Source organism: Aureococcus anophagefferens, assembly GCF_000186865.1.
Source record: "Aureococcus anophagefferens unplaced genomic scaffold AURANscaffold_56, whole genome shotgun sequence".
Lineage (NCBI taxonomy): Eukaryota > Pelagophyceae > Pelagomonadales > Pelagomonadaceae > Aureococcus > Aureococcus anophagefferens.
Window position 1 is genome coordinate 1 of NW_008705609.1, and position 18,966 is coordinate 18,966.

An 18,966-nucleotide genomic window follows, 5' to 3' on the forward strand; every position below is an offset into this window, starting at 1 on the left:
ACGCGAGCGCGTCGCCATGCGCCGCATGCGCGCGGGCATCCTCTCCGTGGGCACGCTCCTCTTCTTCTTCCTCTGCTTCGGCTGAGGTTTGGCGATGGTCGTTTTAACAAACAAATTTACCCTGAGGCCTTCGGCTGGCACTCGTCGCGGTGCGCGCGCTTCCAGTGCATGATCTGGCAGTCGCGCGAGCAGTAGCGGACGCTCTCGCAGCACGCGCATTTCTGGAACGGAGGCGCGACGAGCGACCCCTCTCCTTCACAGTTCGCACACGTGCGGCGTTTCAGCGCGCGCCGGACCTTCGGATGCGCTTCGAGGAGCGTGACGAACTCGTGGAGGTCGCCGCCGCGCTTTCGTGCATAGCAAAGAGGCGTCTCGTCCTTGAATCCCGACGTCGGATCAGCGCCGTGTTCAAGGAGACAACGCGCGACTCCAAGATGGTCAGGCTTGCGAGCACAGCTAAAAGCCTTAACGTTTTGTATCCGCCAGAAAGGCGTTGCCGCCGCCAAACATGCACAAAGAGCTGGCAATCCGCGGTGCGGCGCGTCCAGGTCGGGGCGGACGGCGGCGTGGCGCGCGTTCTCGCGGACGAAGTTGCAATCGACGTTGTGAATCGATGCGCCGTGCCGAATCAACATCTCGACGGCATCGACGCAGCCAGCACCGATGGACGTCAGGAATGGGTTTAATTTGAGGCGCGCTCTCGAGTCCCGAGCGTATCGCCGGGCGAGCCCTGCCAGGACCTTGTTAGCTTGAACCAGTTCCACGTCCGGGATATTCTGCATGTCGAGGTCAAAGCCATCCAGAGCGCGCGCGTGCGTTTCGACCAACCAGCGCGCCAGCACTTCATCGGGCGAGGTCCCCAGCGCAGTGTCGCAGCCCGCGGGCGGCGCCTGCGACTCCCCGTTACTCGAGCCTCGAGAGCGGACTCCGTCGACCATGCTTATGAACAGAGCACTGATGAAGGAAATAAGCCAACCTTGATGAGCAGTTCGAACGCGTTGAAAAAGCGCGGTTTACGCGAATTGTCCCGCTCTCGCGTCGCCTGGTGCTCTGGTACCGCGTCGTCGTCAGTCGCCACCGCGTGCACGTCCCATGCCGCGCCTTTCCAAGCACGCCGCGGCGCCGCGCCGCGTCTACTCGTCGTGGGCCGACGAGAACAAGGAGAACATCGATCCGCGCGACGGCAAGGACGGCGGCGACGGCCCAACGAAGCGCGGCGCCGGCGCCACGCCCAAGAAGAAGCCCGCCGCGCTGGCCTTGAAGCCCCGCGCGACGCCGCTGCGCCTCCGCAGCGGCAGCCCCGCCGCGCCGCCGCCCGCGGGCTCGCCGCGATCCGTGCTCGACGCGGGCGCCGCGGCGTCCGCGAAGCCGCGGCCCCGGTCCTTCGACGACGCGCCGGAGGACGACGAGCAGCCCGCGGCGCTCCCCTTCGCCATCTTCGACGACGAGGCGCGGGACGCCGCCGCGCCGGCGCTCCTCGTCAGATGATTCGCGCGGAGACGAAGGCGAAAGCAAGATCCTAAGAAGACTGACTAAGCGCCGCGGCGGCGTCCGTGAAGGGCTCCATGCCCCGGACGCGCTCGACGAACGCGTCGACGGCCGCGGCGCTTCGCCGCACGAGGCCCGGCACGCGCGCGGCGACGTCGTCCGCGCTGGGGAAGACCGCCGGCGCCGACGCGCGGAGCTTCACGCGCCGCAGCACGGCGACGCAGGGCCGGCGGCCCTCCTCGAGCAACGCGAGGGCGTGGGCGTGGCCGCCGCAGGCGACGCCGTCGACGGCGACGACGCAGAGGCCCTCCCGCGCGCCCGCGCGCCACGCGGCGCCGCCGATGGCCACGGCGTCGACGCGCGCGTAGGAGCCGCGGACCGCGCCCGCGGCGTCCGTCAGGCGCAGCCCCAGGGGCCCCGCGGGCAGCGTCACGCGGCGCTCCTCGTCGTAGCGCGGCGGCGGCGCCGCGCCGGGCGACCCGGGCGGCCGCGGCCGGAGTAAGACCAGCAGCGGCCGCCGGAAGTCGCTCAGCGCCGACACGACGACGTCGTAGGACACGGCGTCGCGCCGCGCGTTGACGCCGACGACGGCGGCGCCGTCGGGCGCGCCGAAGCAGCCGAAGACGCGCGCGACGGCGCGCGCGCCCGAGCCGTCGCGCTCGAGCCGCTCGCAGAGGGGCTCGCCGGCGCCGAGCGCGACGGCGACGAGCGGCTCGCCGTCATCGGCGAGCGGCGCGTCGTCGGCGAGCGGCGCGTCGACGGGCTCCGGCGACGGCTCCGGCGACGGCGGCCGGAGCTCGGGCCGCGGCGGCGCCTCGCGGTCCCGCGCCGGCGCCTTGCGTGCTTTCGCCGGCGGGCTCGGCGTCGCCGCGGCGGACTCGTCCCAGTAGCTCGACACCTTCTGGTGGCTGCCGTAGCTCGACTCCGTCACCGTCGCCCAGTCCTTGAGCGGGCCGTCGTCGCCGCGCCGCTGGCGCGCGGGCAGGTCCCCCCGCTCGCCGTCGACGAATTCCGCGACCAGATCGTCCTCGAATTCCGCCACGAGGTCGTCGATCTCGTCGCGCGGCGCCGGCCCGCCGCCCGTGACGCCCTCGTCCGGGTCCTCCGGCGCCGGCCCGCCGCCCGTGACGCCCTCGTCCGCCTCCTCGGGCGGCGGCGGCGACGACGGCAGCGGCGCCGGGAGCGAGCCCGGCGACTCCGGCGGCGACTCCGGCGGCGGCGGCGGCCGCGGCGCGCCCGCCGGGCGCCGCAGCAATAAGCGGACGTCGCCGCCGCGGCCCCGCGCGCGGCCCAGGGCCGCCAGCGCGTCGCCGTAGCGCCAGACCCGCCGGTCGCCGACGCCGACGACGTAGTCGCCGACCGCGACGCCCGCGCGCGCCGCGGGCGACGCGGCCGCGACGGCGCGGACGGCGCAGCGGCCGCCGTGCGCGGCGACGAGCCCCAGGCCCAGGGTTTTCGCGTTTGCGACGACCGCGCGGACCTCGCCCGCGCCCGCTACGAGCCGCGCGTTCCGCGAGACGTTCGCGTCCGCCGCGAGGCGGTCGCGCGCGGCCGCCGCCGCGGCCTCGGGCTCCTCGACGCCCAGGTCGACGCGCGCCGCGGCGCAGGCGGCGACGGCCAGCGCGTCCGCGTAGGCGTAGACGAACGGCGCGGACACGCCGGCGCCGGACGCGCCGTGGCGGTCGAGGTAGGCCCGCAGCGTGCCGTTGCCGCCGAGCAGCAGCGCGGCGTACTGCGCGGGCGTCCAGTTGTCCAGCTCCAGGTGCCGCAGCGTGCGCGCGCGCTCGCCGCAGGCGCCGCAGACGACGACGCCGCGGCCCGCGTCGCCGTAGGCGGCCTCGCCGTCGGCCGACGCGAGGCCGTCGAGCGCGGCGCCGCAGTCGTAGCAGCGGCCGTTGCCCGGCCGCGCGGCGACGCGGCCGCGCGCCGCCGCGGACAGGGGCGCGCCGCGGGGCCAGCGCCGCCGCCGCGGCGACGCGGGCGACGCCGGCTCGGACGCGGCCCCGTCGTCGGACGCGGCCTCCGAGCGCGCCGAGGACCCGGAGCTCGCGGCGTCGCCGTCGTCCGCGTCGTCGTCCTCGACGAACATGCGCGACAGCCAGCCCTCGACGGGCGCGTCGATGCGCACGCGCTCGCGGCCGGACGCGAGCGTGACCGTCTCGACGATGACGATTTCGCAGCCGCTATCCAGCGTGTTTATCACGGGCGAGTCGAGCTCGGCGCTCGCGCGCACTTGCGCGGCGTCGAAGCGCACCGTGGCCGTTGTTGGCATGACGGCTCAGCTCATGTTGTCTGTTGCGGCAGTGATGCCATCGTCGAGCCGTTCTTCAACTTGACGGCATGTCCGACTCGTTTTCAAGGGGCAGCTCGCCATCATGATGGGCAGCCGAATCGCGTGCGCTGTCGCGCTCATTCTCGCGTGCGCATTCGCGGAGCCGAACGTGACGGCGCTGCTGGACCTCGTCGAGGTGGCGGCGATCACGAAGAACGCGACGCGGCTCGCCGCCTTCGAGGACGCCCTCGCCGACGTGAAGGCGCAGCGCGACGTCGCCGACGACGACGAGTACATCGCGCTGCTCCGGTCCGCGGCGTCGGGCAACGCGACGGCGCTCTTCCACCTCGCCAAGTTCTTCTGCGCGCCCTTCGGCGGCGCGCCGCCCGCGCCGCCGCGGTGCGAGCGGCTGTTAAGGGTAGCGGTCGACGCGATCGACGGCCCCGAGATCCCGCGGTCGGAGCTCGGCAACTTCGCGCTCCGCGCCCGCGGCAAGCTCTTCGATGCCTACGCCGACGGCGCGCCGGGCGAGGTCGAGTTCTACCTGGCGACGCACTACGACCGGTTCACGCCCTGGTGGGCGGAAGAGCGCGCGGCGGGCGCCGGCCGGTGCCTCGCGGCGAACGAGGCCGCGGCGCGCCACTGGTACACCAAGGCGGCCTTCCGGGGCCACGGCGCCGCGGCCTTCCACCTCTTCTTCATCTTCGAGACGCGCGCCAACCAGACGGAGGAGTCCAGGGCGCTCGCGACGTACTGGCTCGACGTCGCGGTGAAATTCGCCGACCCGACGGCCGTCTCCACAAAGGCCGCGCGGCGGAAGCTGACCGTGCGCGACTTCCTCGAGCGGCACCGGCACCTCTACGACGCGCAGTACGACGACGTCGTGGCGCGCGTCGCGGCCTTTCTCGAGGAGCACGCGGGCGTCGGCCTCGACGACGACCCCGGCGACCCGGCGGCGAAAAAAACGGCGGAAACGGCGGACGCGCCGGCGGAAGTCGAAAGCGCGACGGTGCCGCCGCCGGAGGAGGACGCCGCCGAAGCGGCGGCAGACGCTGCCGCCGACGCGGCGCCGCCGGAGGAGGACGCCGCCGCCGCCGCCGCGCCGCCGCCGGAGCGCAAGGGCCCGCTCGCGGGCGTCCGGCGGCGGCTCGGGAACGCGTTCCGGCGGCGCGGCAAGCCCCCGGCGAGCGAGCTCTAGGTAACGACCACCCTAGACGCCGAGGCGGCACCGGCGCTCGCGCGCGCCGCGGCCGCGGAGGAAGGAGAGGACGTCCGCGGCGCCGCGCGCCGCCGCGAAGTCGAGCGCCGCGAGGCCGTCGCCGTCGCGCGCGTCGACGTCCGCGCCCGCGGCGGCGAGGAGCTCCGCGACGGCGAGCTCGCCCAGAGCGCATGCGGCCCAGAACGCCGTGCGGCCGGAAACGTCCGCGGCCTCGACGTCCGCGCCCGCGAGCACGAGCGTTTCCGCGGCCGCGGCGTGCCCGAGGGCCGCGGCGGCGAAGAGCGGCGTGCGGCCGTCTGCGTCCCTCTGCTCGAGGTCCGCGCCGAGGCGGCAGAGCATCTCCAGCGCGGCGACGGCGTCGGACTCCGCCGCGAGGTGCAGCGCCGCGTAGCCGTCGTCGGCCGCCGCGTCGACGTCGACCGTAGCGGCGAGCGCGGCGATGCCCTCGGCGTCGTCCTGCAGAGCCGCGTGCCAGAGCGCGTCGGTCGCCGACAAGAGGCACTCGGTCGTCCCGAGGCAGCGCGCGTCGGTGGTCGCGAGGCACAGCCAGGGCGGGACGTCGCGCGCGTCGACGAAGTTGCAGAGGTCATTGGTCTTGATGGGGTAGAGATGCAGCGGCGCGTCGGCGCGCTGCAGGCCCATGTCGTCGAACTCGTCGAAGCCGTGGCAGGTCGTGCAATCCATGAGCATGGTGCGTTGGGAATGGGCTGGTCGCTGCGGTGCGTTGATAGTGGGCTGGTCGCTGCGGTGCGTTGGGAGTGGGAGGAGTAAGGAATGGGCTGCGTTGGGAATGGGGTGCGTTGGGAATGGGGTGCCGTCCCATCATCTTCCCCGATTGTCCGGCGTTCGAGTTTTCGAAGGTTCAAGCACCGAGTGTGTCGTCTCACTTGCAGTCGCTCATAAAAACTCCACAAGCAAAAGCTGGATGATGAGCTCTGCGTCGCGCCTCGAGCGTGGTAACGAACTCGCACCGTGATGCGCCGGCTCTCGTCCCTCGCTCGCCTGCGCGGCGCGCGCCTGGCCTATCCGTCCAGCACCCCAACGATCCCGCTCGACCTCGACATCCCGCCGGCGACCCAAGGCGGCCACGCGCTCCTCGGCGCCAACGGCTGCGGCAAGTCGCTCGTCGCCGAGGCCTTCCTGGACAACGACGCCGTCGTCGCGGGCGGCTCCGTGGAGCGCGCGCCGCGGAGCGCGCGCGTGAGCTTCGAGGCGCACGGGGCGCTCGTCGACGAGGGCCTGACGGTCTACGAGGCGTGCGGCAAGCTGCAGACGAAGGCGAGCAAGTACCTCGTCGTGCGCTTCGGGCTGCACCCGCTGCTCTGGCGGCCCGTCGGGTCCGTCTCCACGGGCGAGATCCGCAAGGTGCTCCTCGCGCGCGCGCTCGCGCGGAAGCCCGACCTCCTCCTGTTGGACAACGCGTACGACGGCCTCGACGCGCCGTCGCGGGCGGCCCTCGCGAAGCTCCTGAGCCAGATGCTCACCGGCTTCTCCGCGCTCCTCGTCCAGGACGTGCCGTCGGGCGCCGAGGCCGCGCGGAGCCAGGTGCTGCAGATCACGCACCGCGCTGTGCCGAATTCAACCACTGGTTTGGGTGGTCCTGACCAAACTTGAGAATTCTCTAGCTCGGTCAAATCGAAGTCGATTCGGCTGATTTTTGGACGAATCGATTGCTCTCGTCGAGTTCTCGAAGCACGGCCGAAGAGACTTCGTCGAAACTGTCGCGTACACTCACATTGAAGTCTATTTGAAGATTTGAATTCGGCACAGGCACCGCGCCGAGGAGGTGCTGCCCGAGGTCGCGCGCGTCTCCTGGCTCGGCGTCGACGGCGTCGCGACGGCGCCGACGCCGCCGGAGCTCGCCGCGGCGCTCGGCGCGTTCTGCGCCGCGTCGGCCGCGGCGCCGCCGGAATCCGTCGCCGCGGCGGTCTACGCGGACGCGCCTAGTTCTTCATCGAACGCCGCCGTCGTCGAGGCCCGGGGGCTCGGCGTGCGGGCCGGCGACGTGCGCGTGCTCCGCGACGTCGACTGGACCGTGCGGCGCGGCGAGCACTGGCTCGTCGCCGGCGGCAACGGCAGCGGCAAGTCGACGCTGGGCGCGCTCCTCGCGCGGCCGCTCGCGGCCCGCGACTGGTTCCCGACGGGCCGGAGCGGCGACCTCGCGGGGTCCCTCGAGGTGCTCGGCGTCGACGTCGCGCGCGGCGGCGCCGCGGCCGTCGCCTGGGTGTCGACGGAGCTGCACCTCGCGCTCGCCGCGCGGGCGGACGCCGCGTCGGTCGTCGCCCGGTGCTTCGGCGCGACGGCGGGCGCCGCGGCCTACGTGCTCGAGGCGGGCTTCGGCGTCGGCGCCGCCGCGCTCGACCGGCCCTTTCGCGCCCTGAGCCAGGGCGAGCAGAAGCTCGTGCTCGTCGCCGGCGCCGTCGCGGCCAAACCTGAGCTCCTCGTGCTCGACGAGGTCTGCCAGGGCCTCGACGCGACGCACCGCGCGCGCGTGCTCGCGCTCGCGGACGCCGTCGCGCCGCATGCCTCCATCGTCTTCATCTCGCACCACCGGGACGAGATCCTCCCCTGCGTGACCCACGTCCTCGACCTCGCGCAGAACGAGGCGCCGACCTTCGTCGGGGAAATGCGGGCCTGGACGCCGCCATAATTTTACTACTCGGGCTCGAGGCTCGCCATGGGGTCGCAGAGCGTCAGGCGGATCCTGACGTTGTCCGGGTCCGAGAACCGCGCCCGGAAAAAATCCGCGAAGCCCGGCGGCTCCGCCGAATCCGCGCGCAGGTCCCCAAAGTCGCCGCAGTCCCACGTGTCGCCGCCCCCGCGGACCGCGGCGGCGGCCGCCTCGCGCTCCGCGCGCGCGAGCGGCGTCGTCGGTCGCAGCGTGAAAAAGAAGTCGTCGCCCGCCTCCTGAAATCCGACGAACTCGAAGGGCCAGCCGTCTAGAATCGTCGCCAGGATGGACTGCGCCGCGTCCGCCGCGTAGCGCGCGGCGACGGCGCCGACGGCGCGCCGGAACGCGTCGTCGCTCGCTCGTAGCGCGCGCGGCGTGAACGGCAGCCGGTCCTCCCTGTCCGCGGCGTCGGCGTAGTAGTAGCCGAACGCGTTGGCGCCGTCCGCGGCGCTCACGTAGGGCGTGATCGTGAGGACGAGGTGGTCGCCGGCGTCGTCGTCCGGCTCCTCGGTCGCGACACCGCTCGAGGCTTTGATGGCCGCTTCGATGCCGTGGAGCGACTGGGCGATGTCGTCCATGCTCGCCATCGCTACGGCAGCGCCGCCGCGCGATGCGAAGTGCGCGCTGCAGCTGTGGCAGGCGCCGCTCTCTGCAGGATGCGAGATGCGAGAAGGTGTGCAGAGTGCTGTTCGGTGCGCGATGCGGGCGCGCGACGCATCGATGTTAACCTTTCAGCTGTTCGTGCCACCAAATTCGACACGTCGTCGGGCAGCCCGCGCCGTCGCAGCCCGACTAACGAGAGGCAGCCTCTCGGCAACGCCAGCAAGCCATGGCGCCCTGGGGACTCAGAAGCCTCGCCATTTTTTTATTCATGGCCCAGGTCACCGCGCAGCCGCTGCCCGACGCGCCGACGGCGGCGCCCACGGACGCGCCGTCCCTGGCGCCGTCCGCGGCGCCGACGGCCAGCTTCGCGCCGACGATCAACGCCACGGCGAACGTCACGACGGATGCGCCGTCCCTGGCGCCCACGCCGGCGCCGAGCAACGCCACGAACAGCTCCAGCGACAGCTCGGATCTCGACGACGACGACGACGACGGCGGCATGGACGAGACGATGCTCGTCTGGATCATCATCCTCGCCGTCGTCTTCGTCTGCAGCTTCTCCGTCGCGTGCTGTCTGAAGGTACGACGCGAGCGCCTGGAGGCCGCGGCCGCGGCCGCGCAGGAGGCGGAGCCGCTCCTCAAGTGAGCGCGGGAGCCGCCCGCTCGGATAAACGCCGCTCGTCTTGTTGGTGTTCTTGAGCCCGTCGGGCACGGTGGTAGTATTCACCTTGGTGCTCTCGACGATGCACGCGGTCTTTTTTCGTGACTGCTCTATGACTGCAACAACGCGTGATGATGCTCGCTGCAAAACTGCCCAGGCATCAAGTGCAGGCATGGCAAAGGCCGGCGCTCGACCTCGCCGCCGGCCGTAGCGCGTGACGACGAGTGACGACGAGTAGCCCGATCGCGGCACCTGCGGCATGGCCCGCAAAAAGGGGAAACAGGAAGCGGCAAAAGCACCACCAAACCCACAAAAAAACGCATCACCGCTCCTCGTCGCGGTCGCGCTCGCGGTCGCCGGCGTGGCCGCGTTCGTCGCGCGCGCGCAGAGCCCGAGCGCGGACGACGCGCTGGCGGCGCTCAGCGCCGCGCTCGCCTCGGACAGCGGCGGCTGGGCGGCGGACGTGGCGCCGCGGCAGCTCCTGACGGGCCTCGCCGGCCGGAGCTTCTGCGACTTCGACGTCGTCAACGCGTCGGCGCTCGACGCGGCCGCGCTCGAGCGGTATCGGCGAACGAGAACCCCCGTGCTCCTCCGCGGCGCCGCGAGCCGCTGGAAGGCCGGGCGGCGCTGGCGCAAGGAGACCCTGCGCGAGGCCTACGCCGGCCGGGCGACGCAGTACGGCGCCGGGAGCGACATCGTCTTCGCCGGCGGCGGCGTCACGAACCACGCGACGCTGCGGGCGCTGCTCGACCGCGTCGACGCGGCGACGGCCGCCCTGGCCAACGATTCGACGTCCGTGCTAGCCGACGACGTCTTCGCCTTCGACGTCTCCGTGCTCGACGCCATCCCCGAGCTCCGCGGGGACTTCTCGACGCCGACGCTCCTCCGGAAGGCGTTCCCGCAGAAGCTTTTGGGGGGCGCGCACTGGCAGCTCCTGAGCCTGGGCCCGTCGCGCGCGGGCCTGCCCATGCACGCCCACGGCGAGACCTGGCTCGGCGTCGTCCACGGCGCGAAGCGCTGGTTCTGCTACGAGCTCGGCGACGGGCCGCCGCGCGACGTTTCGGCGGCGCTCCATCCGCTGGCGTCCGCGCGCGCCTGGTACGGCGCCGTCTACGGCCAAGCGCGCCACCTCCCGAAGACCTGCCTCCAGCGCGCCGGCGACGTTTTTTACCTGCCCCCGGGCTGGAAGCACGCGACGCTCAACGTCGGCGAGACCGTCGCCGTGGGGGGGCAGCTCGGCTACGGCGCGGCCGAGCGCTTCGAATTCTCGAAAAGGGCGCTGGCGAACAACCCCCGCGACGTCGAGGCGCTCCACGGCGCGGGCATCGCCGCGGCGCACCTCGCCTTCGAGGGCCGGCCCGAGCTCTTCCGCGAGTCCGTGGCCTACCTGTCGCGCGCCGCCGACGAGCGACCTCTCCAGCCCGAGGTCAACATCATTTTAGGCGAGGTGCTCGCGGGCGCCGGCGACACGACCGCGGCGGCGCGCGCCGTCGAGCGGTGCCGCGACGCCTACCGGGCCGCGGCGGCGCGGCCGCCCCTCGCCGGCGCGCCGTCGCCGACGGCGCTCGCCGCGGTGCACCTGAAATTCGGCCGCTTCTTCCTCGGCGCGGGGATGTGGGACCGGGCGCTGGCGCCCTTCGGCGACGCCATCGCCCTGCGGCCGGACTACGCCGAGGCCTTCAAGGACCGCGCCCACGCCCACGAGAAGCTCGGCGACCGGCGCGCGTCGACGGCGGACCTCGAGCGCGCGTTCGCGATCGCGCCCGACGACGCGGCCATCCCGCCCCTGCTCTGCGCGTCGTCCAACGGCCGCTCCCCCGCCTGCGCGTCGCTCCCCGACGGGGGCCGGAGCCTCGCGCCCTAACGCCCGGTTTTTTTTTACGCTAGCCGTCGCCCATGAGCGTGTCCGCGAGCTGCTGGGCCGCGAAGCGCTCCTTCTCCGCGTCGAGCTCGTCGAGCAGGGACCAGGGGATGCGCGACACGACGTTGCGCTCGCGCTTGCGCCGCCGCACCTTCTTCGACAGCTGCAGGTTCGTCGCCAGCGGTACGACGACGGCGCCGCGCGCGTGCGCGTTCTCGTCTTTCGGGTCGCGCCAGGCCAGGTTCGCGCCCGCGTCGACGGGCGTCTCGTGGACGTCGAAGTGTGTGGAGTGCTTGCGCGACTTCGTCGACCGGGTCCGCTCCGACGTCGTCGACGCGGACGTCGCCTCGAGGTCCTCGACGGTGACGTCCTCGGCCGGCTCGGGGACGACGACGAGCGCGCGCGAGGGCGCCTCGGGCGCGAGCTCGTGGCTCGCCTGGTCCCACTCCTGGGACGACACGCCGTGGACCGTCGGGATGACGTGGCGCCCGACGCCGATGGCCGCGACGTCGCGGAAGCCGCCCGCGTCGAGGTCCGGCAGCACCGACGTCGCGCGGTGCATGCGCTTCAGCGGCTCCACGAGGGGCATGAACAATTCCTCGACCTGCTCGACCTGGTTCAGCCACGACTGGAGGCGGATCTTGTCGTCGAGGGCCTGGAGCGCCTCCTCGGACCCGAGCCGGTGCCTCTCCGCGTCGTTGAACGCGAACAAATCCACGCCGCCGCCGCAGTAGACCTCCGCCTCGTCGCCGAAGCGCCGCGCCATGTCCTCGAAGTCGCCGGGGCGGATCCGCTTCTTCGGCTTGCCCTGCTCGTTGTAGAACTTGACGCGCCACGACCGCTTCTGGTCGCCGATGGCCCGCCGCTTGTCGAGCGCCGCGCTGTCGTGGTGCGTGCGGCTCTCGCGCGCCCAGATGGCTTTGAGCTCGCAGTCGCGGGCCTCGTTGGCCTCGTTGGCCAGGAACTTGGCCCGCGCGATGGTCTCCAGGTTCTTCTCGTACGTCGCGACGGCCTCGCGGTGCTTGATCAGTTTCGTGAACAGCGTCTCCGATTTTTGGGACGTGATCATGCGCCGGTGCTCCTCGATCTGGCCCTTCATCTCATCCCGATAGCCCGACGCGATGGCCCGCGGCGTGCACCGCTCCGACTCGGAGATGAGGAGCAGGTAGCGCGCCTCCGTCTTCACGACCTCGTCGCTCGCGGCCGCCAGGTCCCGCTTCGCGGCGTCCATCTTCTCCTTGAGGTTCTTTTTGAGCACCCGTTTCTCGATCTTCTTCGCCTTGTCGCTCATCTGCTCCGCCTCGGACGCCAACAACCGCAACAGGTTCTGCAACGCGTCGGACTCGCGCGCGTAGAGCTCCGCGTTCCGCCGCCGGCGCCCCGCGAAGCCGCGGAAGCAGCGGCTGATGGCGAGCGTCGCCGTGTAGACCTCCTTCTTGATGCGCGCGAAGCGCTTGCGGTTCAGCACGCCGCGCACGCGCTTCTGGATGGGCACGGGGTGGCGGTCGAGCCAGAGGCGGTCCGCGACGCAGCGGCCGCGCGCGCCGCGCCACATGATCTGGATCTGCGTCGCGCAGATGTCCCAGCGCCGCGTCCGAGCCCTGACCCGCCCCAGGAAACCGCGCACGGCGCGGTGGATCGTCACGTAGGTGCGCCGCAGCTGCTGGAGCCGCCGGTTCGTGTCGCGCACGACGAGCGCTCTTCGGATGCGCGCCTGCCACTTGACCGCGAGCTGCTGGCTACTCTGGTGCCAGATGGCGACGAGGCGCCGCGCCACGTAGCCCCGGGCGCAGGTCTGGATGCAGACGACGACGCGGTTCTGCTCCATGCGGAGCTTGAGCAGCTCGCGGCGCCGGTACGTGCGGTACGCGCGCGCGACGACGACCTGGGCCGCACAAGAGTGATTCAACGTCGCTTCAACGTGAGTGTTCCGCGCGCGCGCGTTCCAGAAAAAGCATCCATGCTTCGAGACCGTTCCGAGAGATGATCGCTCGTCCAAAAATCAGCCGAAACGAGTGGAAAACGGCCGAGAGAGGAGCCTTTGAAGTTGGGAATTTCGCACTCTTTTCCTGCCCCGACGACGACCTGGGCCGCGGCCTCGATCTGGTAGCGGTTCACGAGCGTCGACACGACGCCGCACTTCATCGTCGGCTCGATGCGCCGCGGCCGCTTCGCCGCCGCCGCGCGCCGCAGCTGGCGGTTCGTCTTCGCGTACGCGTTCACGACCTTGGGCGGGAAGAGGAGCTTCCGCGCGAGCTGCTTCAGCCGCAGTTCCTCCTGCTCGGACAGGGACCCGTGGGGATCCGGCGCCCGGGGCACGCCGATGCCGTCGTCCTCGCCGTCGCGCATCTCGTGGCGCTTCTTGCCGAGCATGTGCTTCGGCTTCCGAAACCCCAGGAAGTCGCGGTCGTTCTTCTGCTTCGCCTCGCGCTCGGCCTCGCGCTGGCCGTGGCGCTTCTTCTTCTCGAGGCGCCGCTGCTCCCGCGCCGCGCCGGGCAGCATGGTCGACCCGGGCATCTCGAGGAAGGGTCGCATCGACTGCGCGACCTGCTTCATCTCCGTCCGCCGCAGGTAGTCGAGGTGCCCGGACATCCACATGGCGTCGAGCTCCTCCTTGGCGCTCTCCTGGAGCTTCGCGACGCCGTGCGTGCGCCGGAGGAGCGACGGGTAGGCGACCTCGTCGTAGGGCATGTACTTGGACGCCTCGGGGTCCTTGTTCAGCGTGAAGTGGCTGAAGATCTCCTCGGACGCGCGCTGGGCCTGCGTCTTCCGCCCCCGCTTCTTCTCCACCGTGCGCTTCGCCCGCCCGTAGAGGGCCTCCACATTGCGCAGCTTCGGCAGCTCCGTCATGCCGTCGAACGAGCAGCCCCGTGCGGGGCGCTCGGCCGGAGACACACCCTGGCGTTTGAGCAGCGGCAACGTTGCGGTAGTATCACCTTGGCGAGCTCTCCTGAGACGGCGCCGCCCGCCCGCGCCGCCCGCCGACCATGTCGTCGAGCTCCTCCGACTCGGACTCATCCGACGACGACAAGAAGCGGAAGAAGAAGCGCGAAAAGAAGGAGCGCAAGCGCAAGCGCAAGGAGGAGAAGAAGGCCAAGAAGAAGGCGAAGAAGGCGAGGCGGTCGCGCGACGACGACGGCGACGACGCGCCCGCGTCGCCCCCCGTCCCGGACCCCGCGCCGGCGCTCCTGGACGCCGCCGAGGCGCGCGAGGCGACGGACTTCAAGCGCTTCGTCCAGGGGTCGTCGGCGCCCGCGGCCGAGTCGAGCGACGAGGAGGACTACGGCCCCGCGCCGCTGCCCGACGCGGACGCGCTCGAGGGCCTCGGCGGCGGCGCCGTCGACTACGGCGGCGCCCTGCGGCCCGGCGAGGGCGCGGCCATCGCGCAGTACGTGCAGAAGAACATGCGGATCCCCCGGCGCGGCGAGGTCGGCTGGCAGGGCGAGGAGATCGAGCGCCTCGAGAGCGTGGGCTACGTCATGAGCGGCAGCCGCCACGCGCGCATGAACGCCGTGCGCATCCGCAAGGAGAACCAGGTCTACTCCGCCGAGGAGAAGCGCGCGCTCGCGCTCATCACGTTCGAGGAGAAGCAGCAGCAGGAGAACAAGGTCATGGGCGAGTTCCGGGCCATGCTCCAGCAGCGCCTCGTCTCCCAGGGCCTGGCCAAGGCCGAGCTCGGCGACGCGCCCCAGTAACGTTCGTCGCTTAGGGAGCTTCGCGACGGCCTAGGACCCGGGGAGCCCGTCGCCCGTGTACTTGGCCTTGGGCGCGGCCTTGGGCCGCGCCGTCGTCGCCGTGCCGGGCCCGGGCCTCTTGGGCGCGTTCTGCTGCTTCTCGAACTCGAGCTTGATTTTCTCCTGGATGCTCTTCTCCTCGTCGAGCTTCTTTTGCGCCGCGGCCTACGCGACGCGGGTTCGTCGCGCGCGCGAAAAACAGAACGTGGACGCGGTCGCTCGCTTTCTCCTTGGCACTGAGGTCCGTCTTGTAGCCGGACAACAGGCCCTTCATGTCCTCGTCGGCGCTGCCGCCGGTCGATCGCGCGTCCATCTCTGCTTCCGAGCGAGCAAATGATGCGACGGGCACGGCTGCGGTGCTTGCGGTGAGGACCTTCGCGAGCACGTCGCGGCGCGTCGTCGGCTTCAGCGCCGAAGCGGTCGCGCAGAGCGCTACGAGCAATGCGGCCTTCATCGCGTCAGATTGCGGCGCCCAAGCGCTCAGATCGAGCTCGACAAAGTCAACAACAAGCCTCGCTTCAACGATGCGACAACATCGAGCGTTGAACCCACATTTCTTACTCGCGCGGCGCCGCCGGGTAGAGGACGTGGACGCTGTGCGTGTTGCCCTCGACGCCCGCGAGCTGCGCCGGGTTCGCGCTCCGCGCGCGGCGCCGGAGCTCGCGCGGGAAGGGGACGCGCTCGTACGCGAAGCCCGCGCGCCGGGCCGTCGCCGCGAAGGCGTCGATGCCGACGCGGCTGTCGGCCATGCAGAAGACGGCGCAGGGCCGGTCCGCGCTGCGCGCCTCCGGCGGCACGGCCGCGGCGACGAAGTCCGCGAGCGCTCCGCACGAATCGTAGTAGACGCACTCGGAGCCGACGACGACGTCGTAGTCCGCCCTCGGCTCGCCCAGCGGCTTGCAGAAGTCGAGCTCGTAGGCGTCGACGACGTGCTCGAAGCCGTTGCGCCGCGCGTTCCCCGCGAGGTGCGCGACGACCTCAGAGTCGTTGTCCGTCACGCCGACGTGGCGCGCGCCGAGGGCCGCGCACGCCAGGCCCACGGCGCCGCAGCCCGCGCCGACCTCCAGGCACCGGAGCCCGCGCAGGTCCAGATTCGCTGCGAGCCAGTGCGAGAGGAGCAGCGCCGCGTCCCACACCGTGCCGCCCGTCGTCTGCGTCAGCGTCGCGACGTCGAACTTGACGCACTCCGCGACGACGACGTCGTCGAAATCCTCGTCGGAGTCGCTGTCCGCCGCCTCCCGGTCCACGGCCTTCGTCGCGACGGCGACCGCGACGGGCGCCGCGGCCTTGTAGGAGGAAACGGACCGGTCGACGGCCTTTTGTCGCAAGTCCCGGATGACCTTGTCCTGGGGCGCGAGGCGCGCGGCGTGCTCGCAGACGACGACGGCCGCCGGGTCGCCGAGGGCGACGAGCGCGCGCGCGAGGCGGAACCAGGCCTTGACGGCCTTCGCGTCGACGGCGAGCGCGTCGCACGCGTCGTCGCGCGCGCAGGCGTGCCAGCCCAGCTCCATGGCGCTCGCGGACCGGTTGTTGTGGAGCGCGACGAGGCCCTCCCAGGCGCTGCCGGCGACGGCGAGGATGCCCCGCGAGTAGGACTCGTAGGCGCCGAGGTGGTCGCCGGCTTTGAGGGCCGCGTTGCCGAGCGTGCGCAGCTCGTCGGCGAGCTCGCGGTCGGCCTCGCTGGCGACGCCGCCGGCGACGTGCGTCGCGTGCCGCTTGACGACGGCCTGGCAGGGCTCGGGACACTTTATCATCGTGATTAGGCGAGCCTTGCGCACGAGTTGTACTACAAGCACAAAACGTTGAACACAAGGAGCAGGGTGAGAAACAGACGCTGGTGCTGCCCCGCCTCGCGCCGAACCTGGCCGCGGCGTGGCGGCGAGGCGGGAGCGTTCACCGTGGAAGCGTTGCGGCGAGGCTGGAAAAAAAACGGCGCTCCATAGAACGTAGAAGACGCCCATGGCCACCCGGGAGTCGCGGCGCGTCTGCCACTGGGCCCTGCGCACGGGCAATCTGCGGGACGCGCTGACCTTCTACGAGCTCGTCTTCGGCCTGCGGATCCTGCGGCACGAGGAGTTCGCCGCGGGCCACCCGGAGAGCGGCGGCGCCTACGGCGGCGCCTGGTCCAAGACAGTCGTCGGCTGGGGCCCCGAGAGGACCGACTTCGCGCTCGAGCTGACCTACAGCTACGGCGCCGACGCCACGACGCAGGCCGACGGGTTGCTCCACATCGCCGTGGCCTGCCCCGAGGCGGCGACGCGCGCCGCGGCGCTGGGCTACGCCGTGGCCTACGACCGGGGCGCGCCCGTCGTCGCGGGCCCCGACGACGTCAAATACAAGATCGTCGAGCCGTCGTCGGGCCGCGCGGAGCGCTGGTCCGCGGTCTGCCTCAAGAGCGCGAGCCTGCGATCGACGGAGCGCTACTTCGTCGACGTGCTGGGGTGGACGAAATTCGCGCGGCCGCCGCCGGGCTGCGCCCCAGCGGGGTCGTCGCTGACGCTGGGCTTCGACGGCGACGACCAGGTGCGCGTCGTCTTCTGCGAGGGGTCGCCGAAGCCCGGCGCGCGGCGGGGGCGCCTCGCCGTCGCCGTGCCGGACGCGCGCGCGGCCCACGACGCCGCGACCGCCGCGGCCCTGGGCTCCGTCGTCGCACCGGCCGCGACGCTGCAAACGCCGGGCAAGGCCGACGTCGGCGTGAGCGTGCTCGCGGACCCCGACGGCTACGAGGTCGCCGTGGTCGGCGCCGCGGGCTTCTACGACCTGGCCCGGCCCCGCTACGACGTCGTCGACTGGAGGCTCCGGGAGTCGCGCGGCGCCGACGGCCGCGAGCCGCCGGCGTCGACGGCGCCCCTGGCGACGGAGGGCATGGTAAACGTCCACGACGCCGCGGCGCTCGATGCGTTGGCGAGCTCCCAGGACCGCGTCGTCGCCCATTTCGCGGCCAAATGGTGCAAGAACTGCGCGCGCATCGAACCCGAGCTCGCGGCCATGGCCGCGAAGACGGACGCGCACGCCTTCGCGCTGATCGACGTCGACGAGGCCGAGGACCTCGCGGCGAAGTACAACGTGACGTCCGTGCCCCACTTCGTCTTCCTCAAGGGCGGCGCGCCCGCCGACGCCTACGTCGGCGCGAGCGCGGAGGAGCTCCAGGCGAAGCTGGCCGTCTGCTTTCTCTCAGGCTAGACACCGCCGTCTCGGGGGCGTAATCGACGGAAAGCGGCCCGTTACGACAGCTGCGCGGAGAAGGCGACGCGGTCGTCGTTGATGACGTCCATGTCCGGCGCGAGGAGCCGCGTGTAGCGGTCGAAGTAGAGCGCCTGCTTCACGAGCAGCCCGAACTCGCGGGGCAGCTTGATGCCGTTGCGCTCCGTGACGTTGACGACCTGGAGCAGGAGGTCCGTGACCTGCGCGTCGTCGACGGACACCGTCGCCGCGACGGCGCCCGCGCCGTCCGCGGACACGAGCACGTCCGGCTGGACCTCGTCCAAGCTCTTGAAGAGCGCCTCGAGGTCCGCCGCGAAGGCCCGCTCGTCGACGCGCTCCGCCGCGCCCATCGTCGTCAGCGCCCGGGCCAGCAACTCGAAGTCGCGAGACGCCAAGCCCGCGGCCGCGTCCTGGAGCGACGTCCAGATGCGCTCCGGCACGCGGCCGACGATGCCGAAGTCGAGGAAGGCGACGCGGCCGTCGCGTAACGCGAGCAGATTGCCCGCGTGCACGTCCGCGTGGAAGAAGTCGCACGAGAGCACGCCCAGCGACCACGTGTTCAACGCGTTGAGCAGCGTCGTCTCCGCGTCGAAGGTCGGGCCGTACATGGCCCGCAGGGCGTCCAGGTCCGTCAGGGGCACGCCGTCGACGTAATCCATCGTGAGCACACGCTTCGATGACGCGGCCTTCACGGGCAGAGGGCACGTCGCCGTCGCCTCGAGCCCCGCGGTCGCGAGCCAGGCCCGGAAGACCTCCAAGTTCGCCGCCTCCTTCTCGAGGTCGAGCTCGTCGAGCATGGTCGCCCGCAAATCCTCGAGCACGTTCGCCAGCGACAGCCGCCCGAAGGACGGCACGAGCGCCTCCGCGGCCTTGCCCGCGATCTCGAGGAACCCGAGGTCCGCCTTCAGCAAATCGTCGACGCCGGGCCGCAGCACCTTGACGACAACGTCGCCGCCACCGAACTCGTCGCGCAGCGTCGCCCGGTGCACCTGGGCGATGGACGCCGCCGCGAGCGGCGCGCGGTCGAATTTCGCGAAAGTAACCTCCAGCGGGCTCCCGAGCTCGCGCTCGACGACGCCCTTGATCACGGAGAACGCGACGGGCGGCACGTCGTCGAGCGTCTTCTCGAACTCGCGGACCCAGAGCTCGGGGAAGAGCGTGGGCGACGACGCGACGAACTGGCCGAGCTTGACGTACGTCGCGCCCAACCGCTCGCTGAACTTCCGCGCGAAGCGCGGCGCGAGCTCCGGCGG

The 18,966-nt window shown here is 71.8% G+C and overlaps 6 protein-coding genes across 6 annotated transcripts; 4 read left to right on the forward strand and 2 right to left on the reverse strand.

The window, feature by feature from the left end:
• Positions 1-1,519: 1,519 nt before the first annotated feature.
• Positions 1,520-3,760, reverse strand: AURANDRAFT_67918 (hypothetical protein; the record flags this gene model as incomplete). Its single annotated transcript, XM_009043522.1, has 1 exon — positions 1,520-3,760. One exon carries the CDS (start codon positions 3,758-3,760, stop codon positions 1,520-1,522), a length of 2,241 nt encoding a protein of 746 aa, XP_009041770.1.
• A 2,194-nt stretch (positions 3,761-5,954) lies between these two features.
• AURANDRAFT_72709 (hypothetical protein) lies at positions 5,955-8,899 on the forward strand (the record flags this gene model as incomplete). The annotated part of the gene is made up of 4 exons (XM_009043498.1): positions 5,955-6,576; positions 6,605-6,608; positions 6,750-7,596; positions 8,531-8,899. 4 exons carry the CDS (start codon positions 5,955-5,957, stop codon positions 8,897-8,899), a joined length of 1,842 nt encoding a protein of 613 aa, XP_009041746.1.
• Positions 8,900-13,762: 4,863 nt separating this feature from the next.
• On the forward strand, positions 13,763-14,470 carry AURANDRAFT_33894 (hypothetical protein; the record flags this gene model as incomplete). The annotated part of the gene is made up of 2 exons (XM_009043499.1): positions 13,763-13,929; positions 14,044-14,470. The coding sequence occupies 2 exons, from the start codon at positions 13,763-13,765 to the stop codon at positions 14,468-14,470; spliced, it is 594 nt and encodes a 197-aa protein (XP_009041747.1).
• A 2,013-nt stretch (positions 14,471-16,483) lies between these two features.
• AURANDRAFT_13620 (hypothetical protein) lies at positions 16,484-17,290 on the forward strand (the record flags this gene model as incomplete). The annotated part of the gene is made up of 1 exon (XM_009043500.1): positions 16,484-17,290. A coding segment is annotated over one exon (807 nt), but the record flags the coding sequence as incomplete, so codon positions are not given.
• A 141-nt stretch (positions 17,291-17,431) lies between these two features.
• Positions 17,432-17,659, forward strand: AURANDRAFT_17385 (hypothetical protein; the record flags this gene model as incomplete). The annotated part of the gene is made up of 1 exon (XM_009043501.1): positions 17,432-17,659. A coding segment is annotated over one exon (228 nt), but the record flags the coding sequence as incomplete, so codon positions are not given.
• Positions 17,660-17,745: 86 nt separating this feature from the next.
• Positions 17,746-18,957, reverse strand: AURANDRAFT_1637 (hypothetical protein; the record flags this gene model as incomplete). Its single annotated transcript, XM_009043497.1, has 1 exon — positions 17,746-18,957. A coding segment is annotated over one exon (1,212 nt), but the record flags the coding sequence as incomplete, so codon positions are not given.
• Between the last annotated feature and the right edge of the window lie 9 nt (positions 18,958-18,966).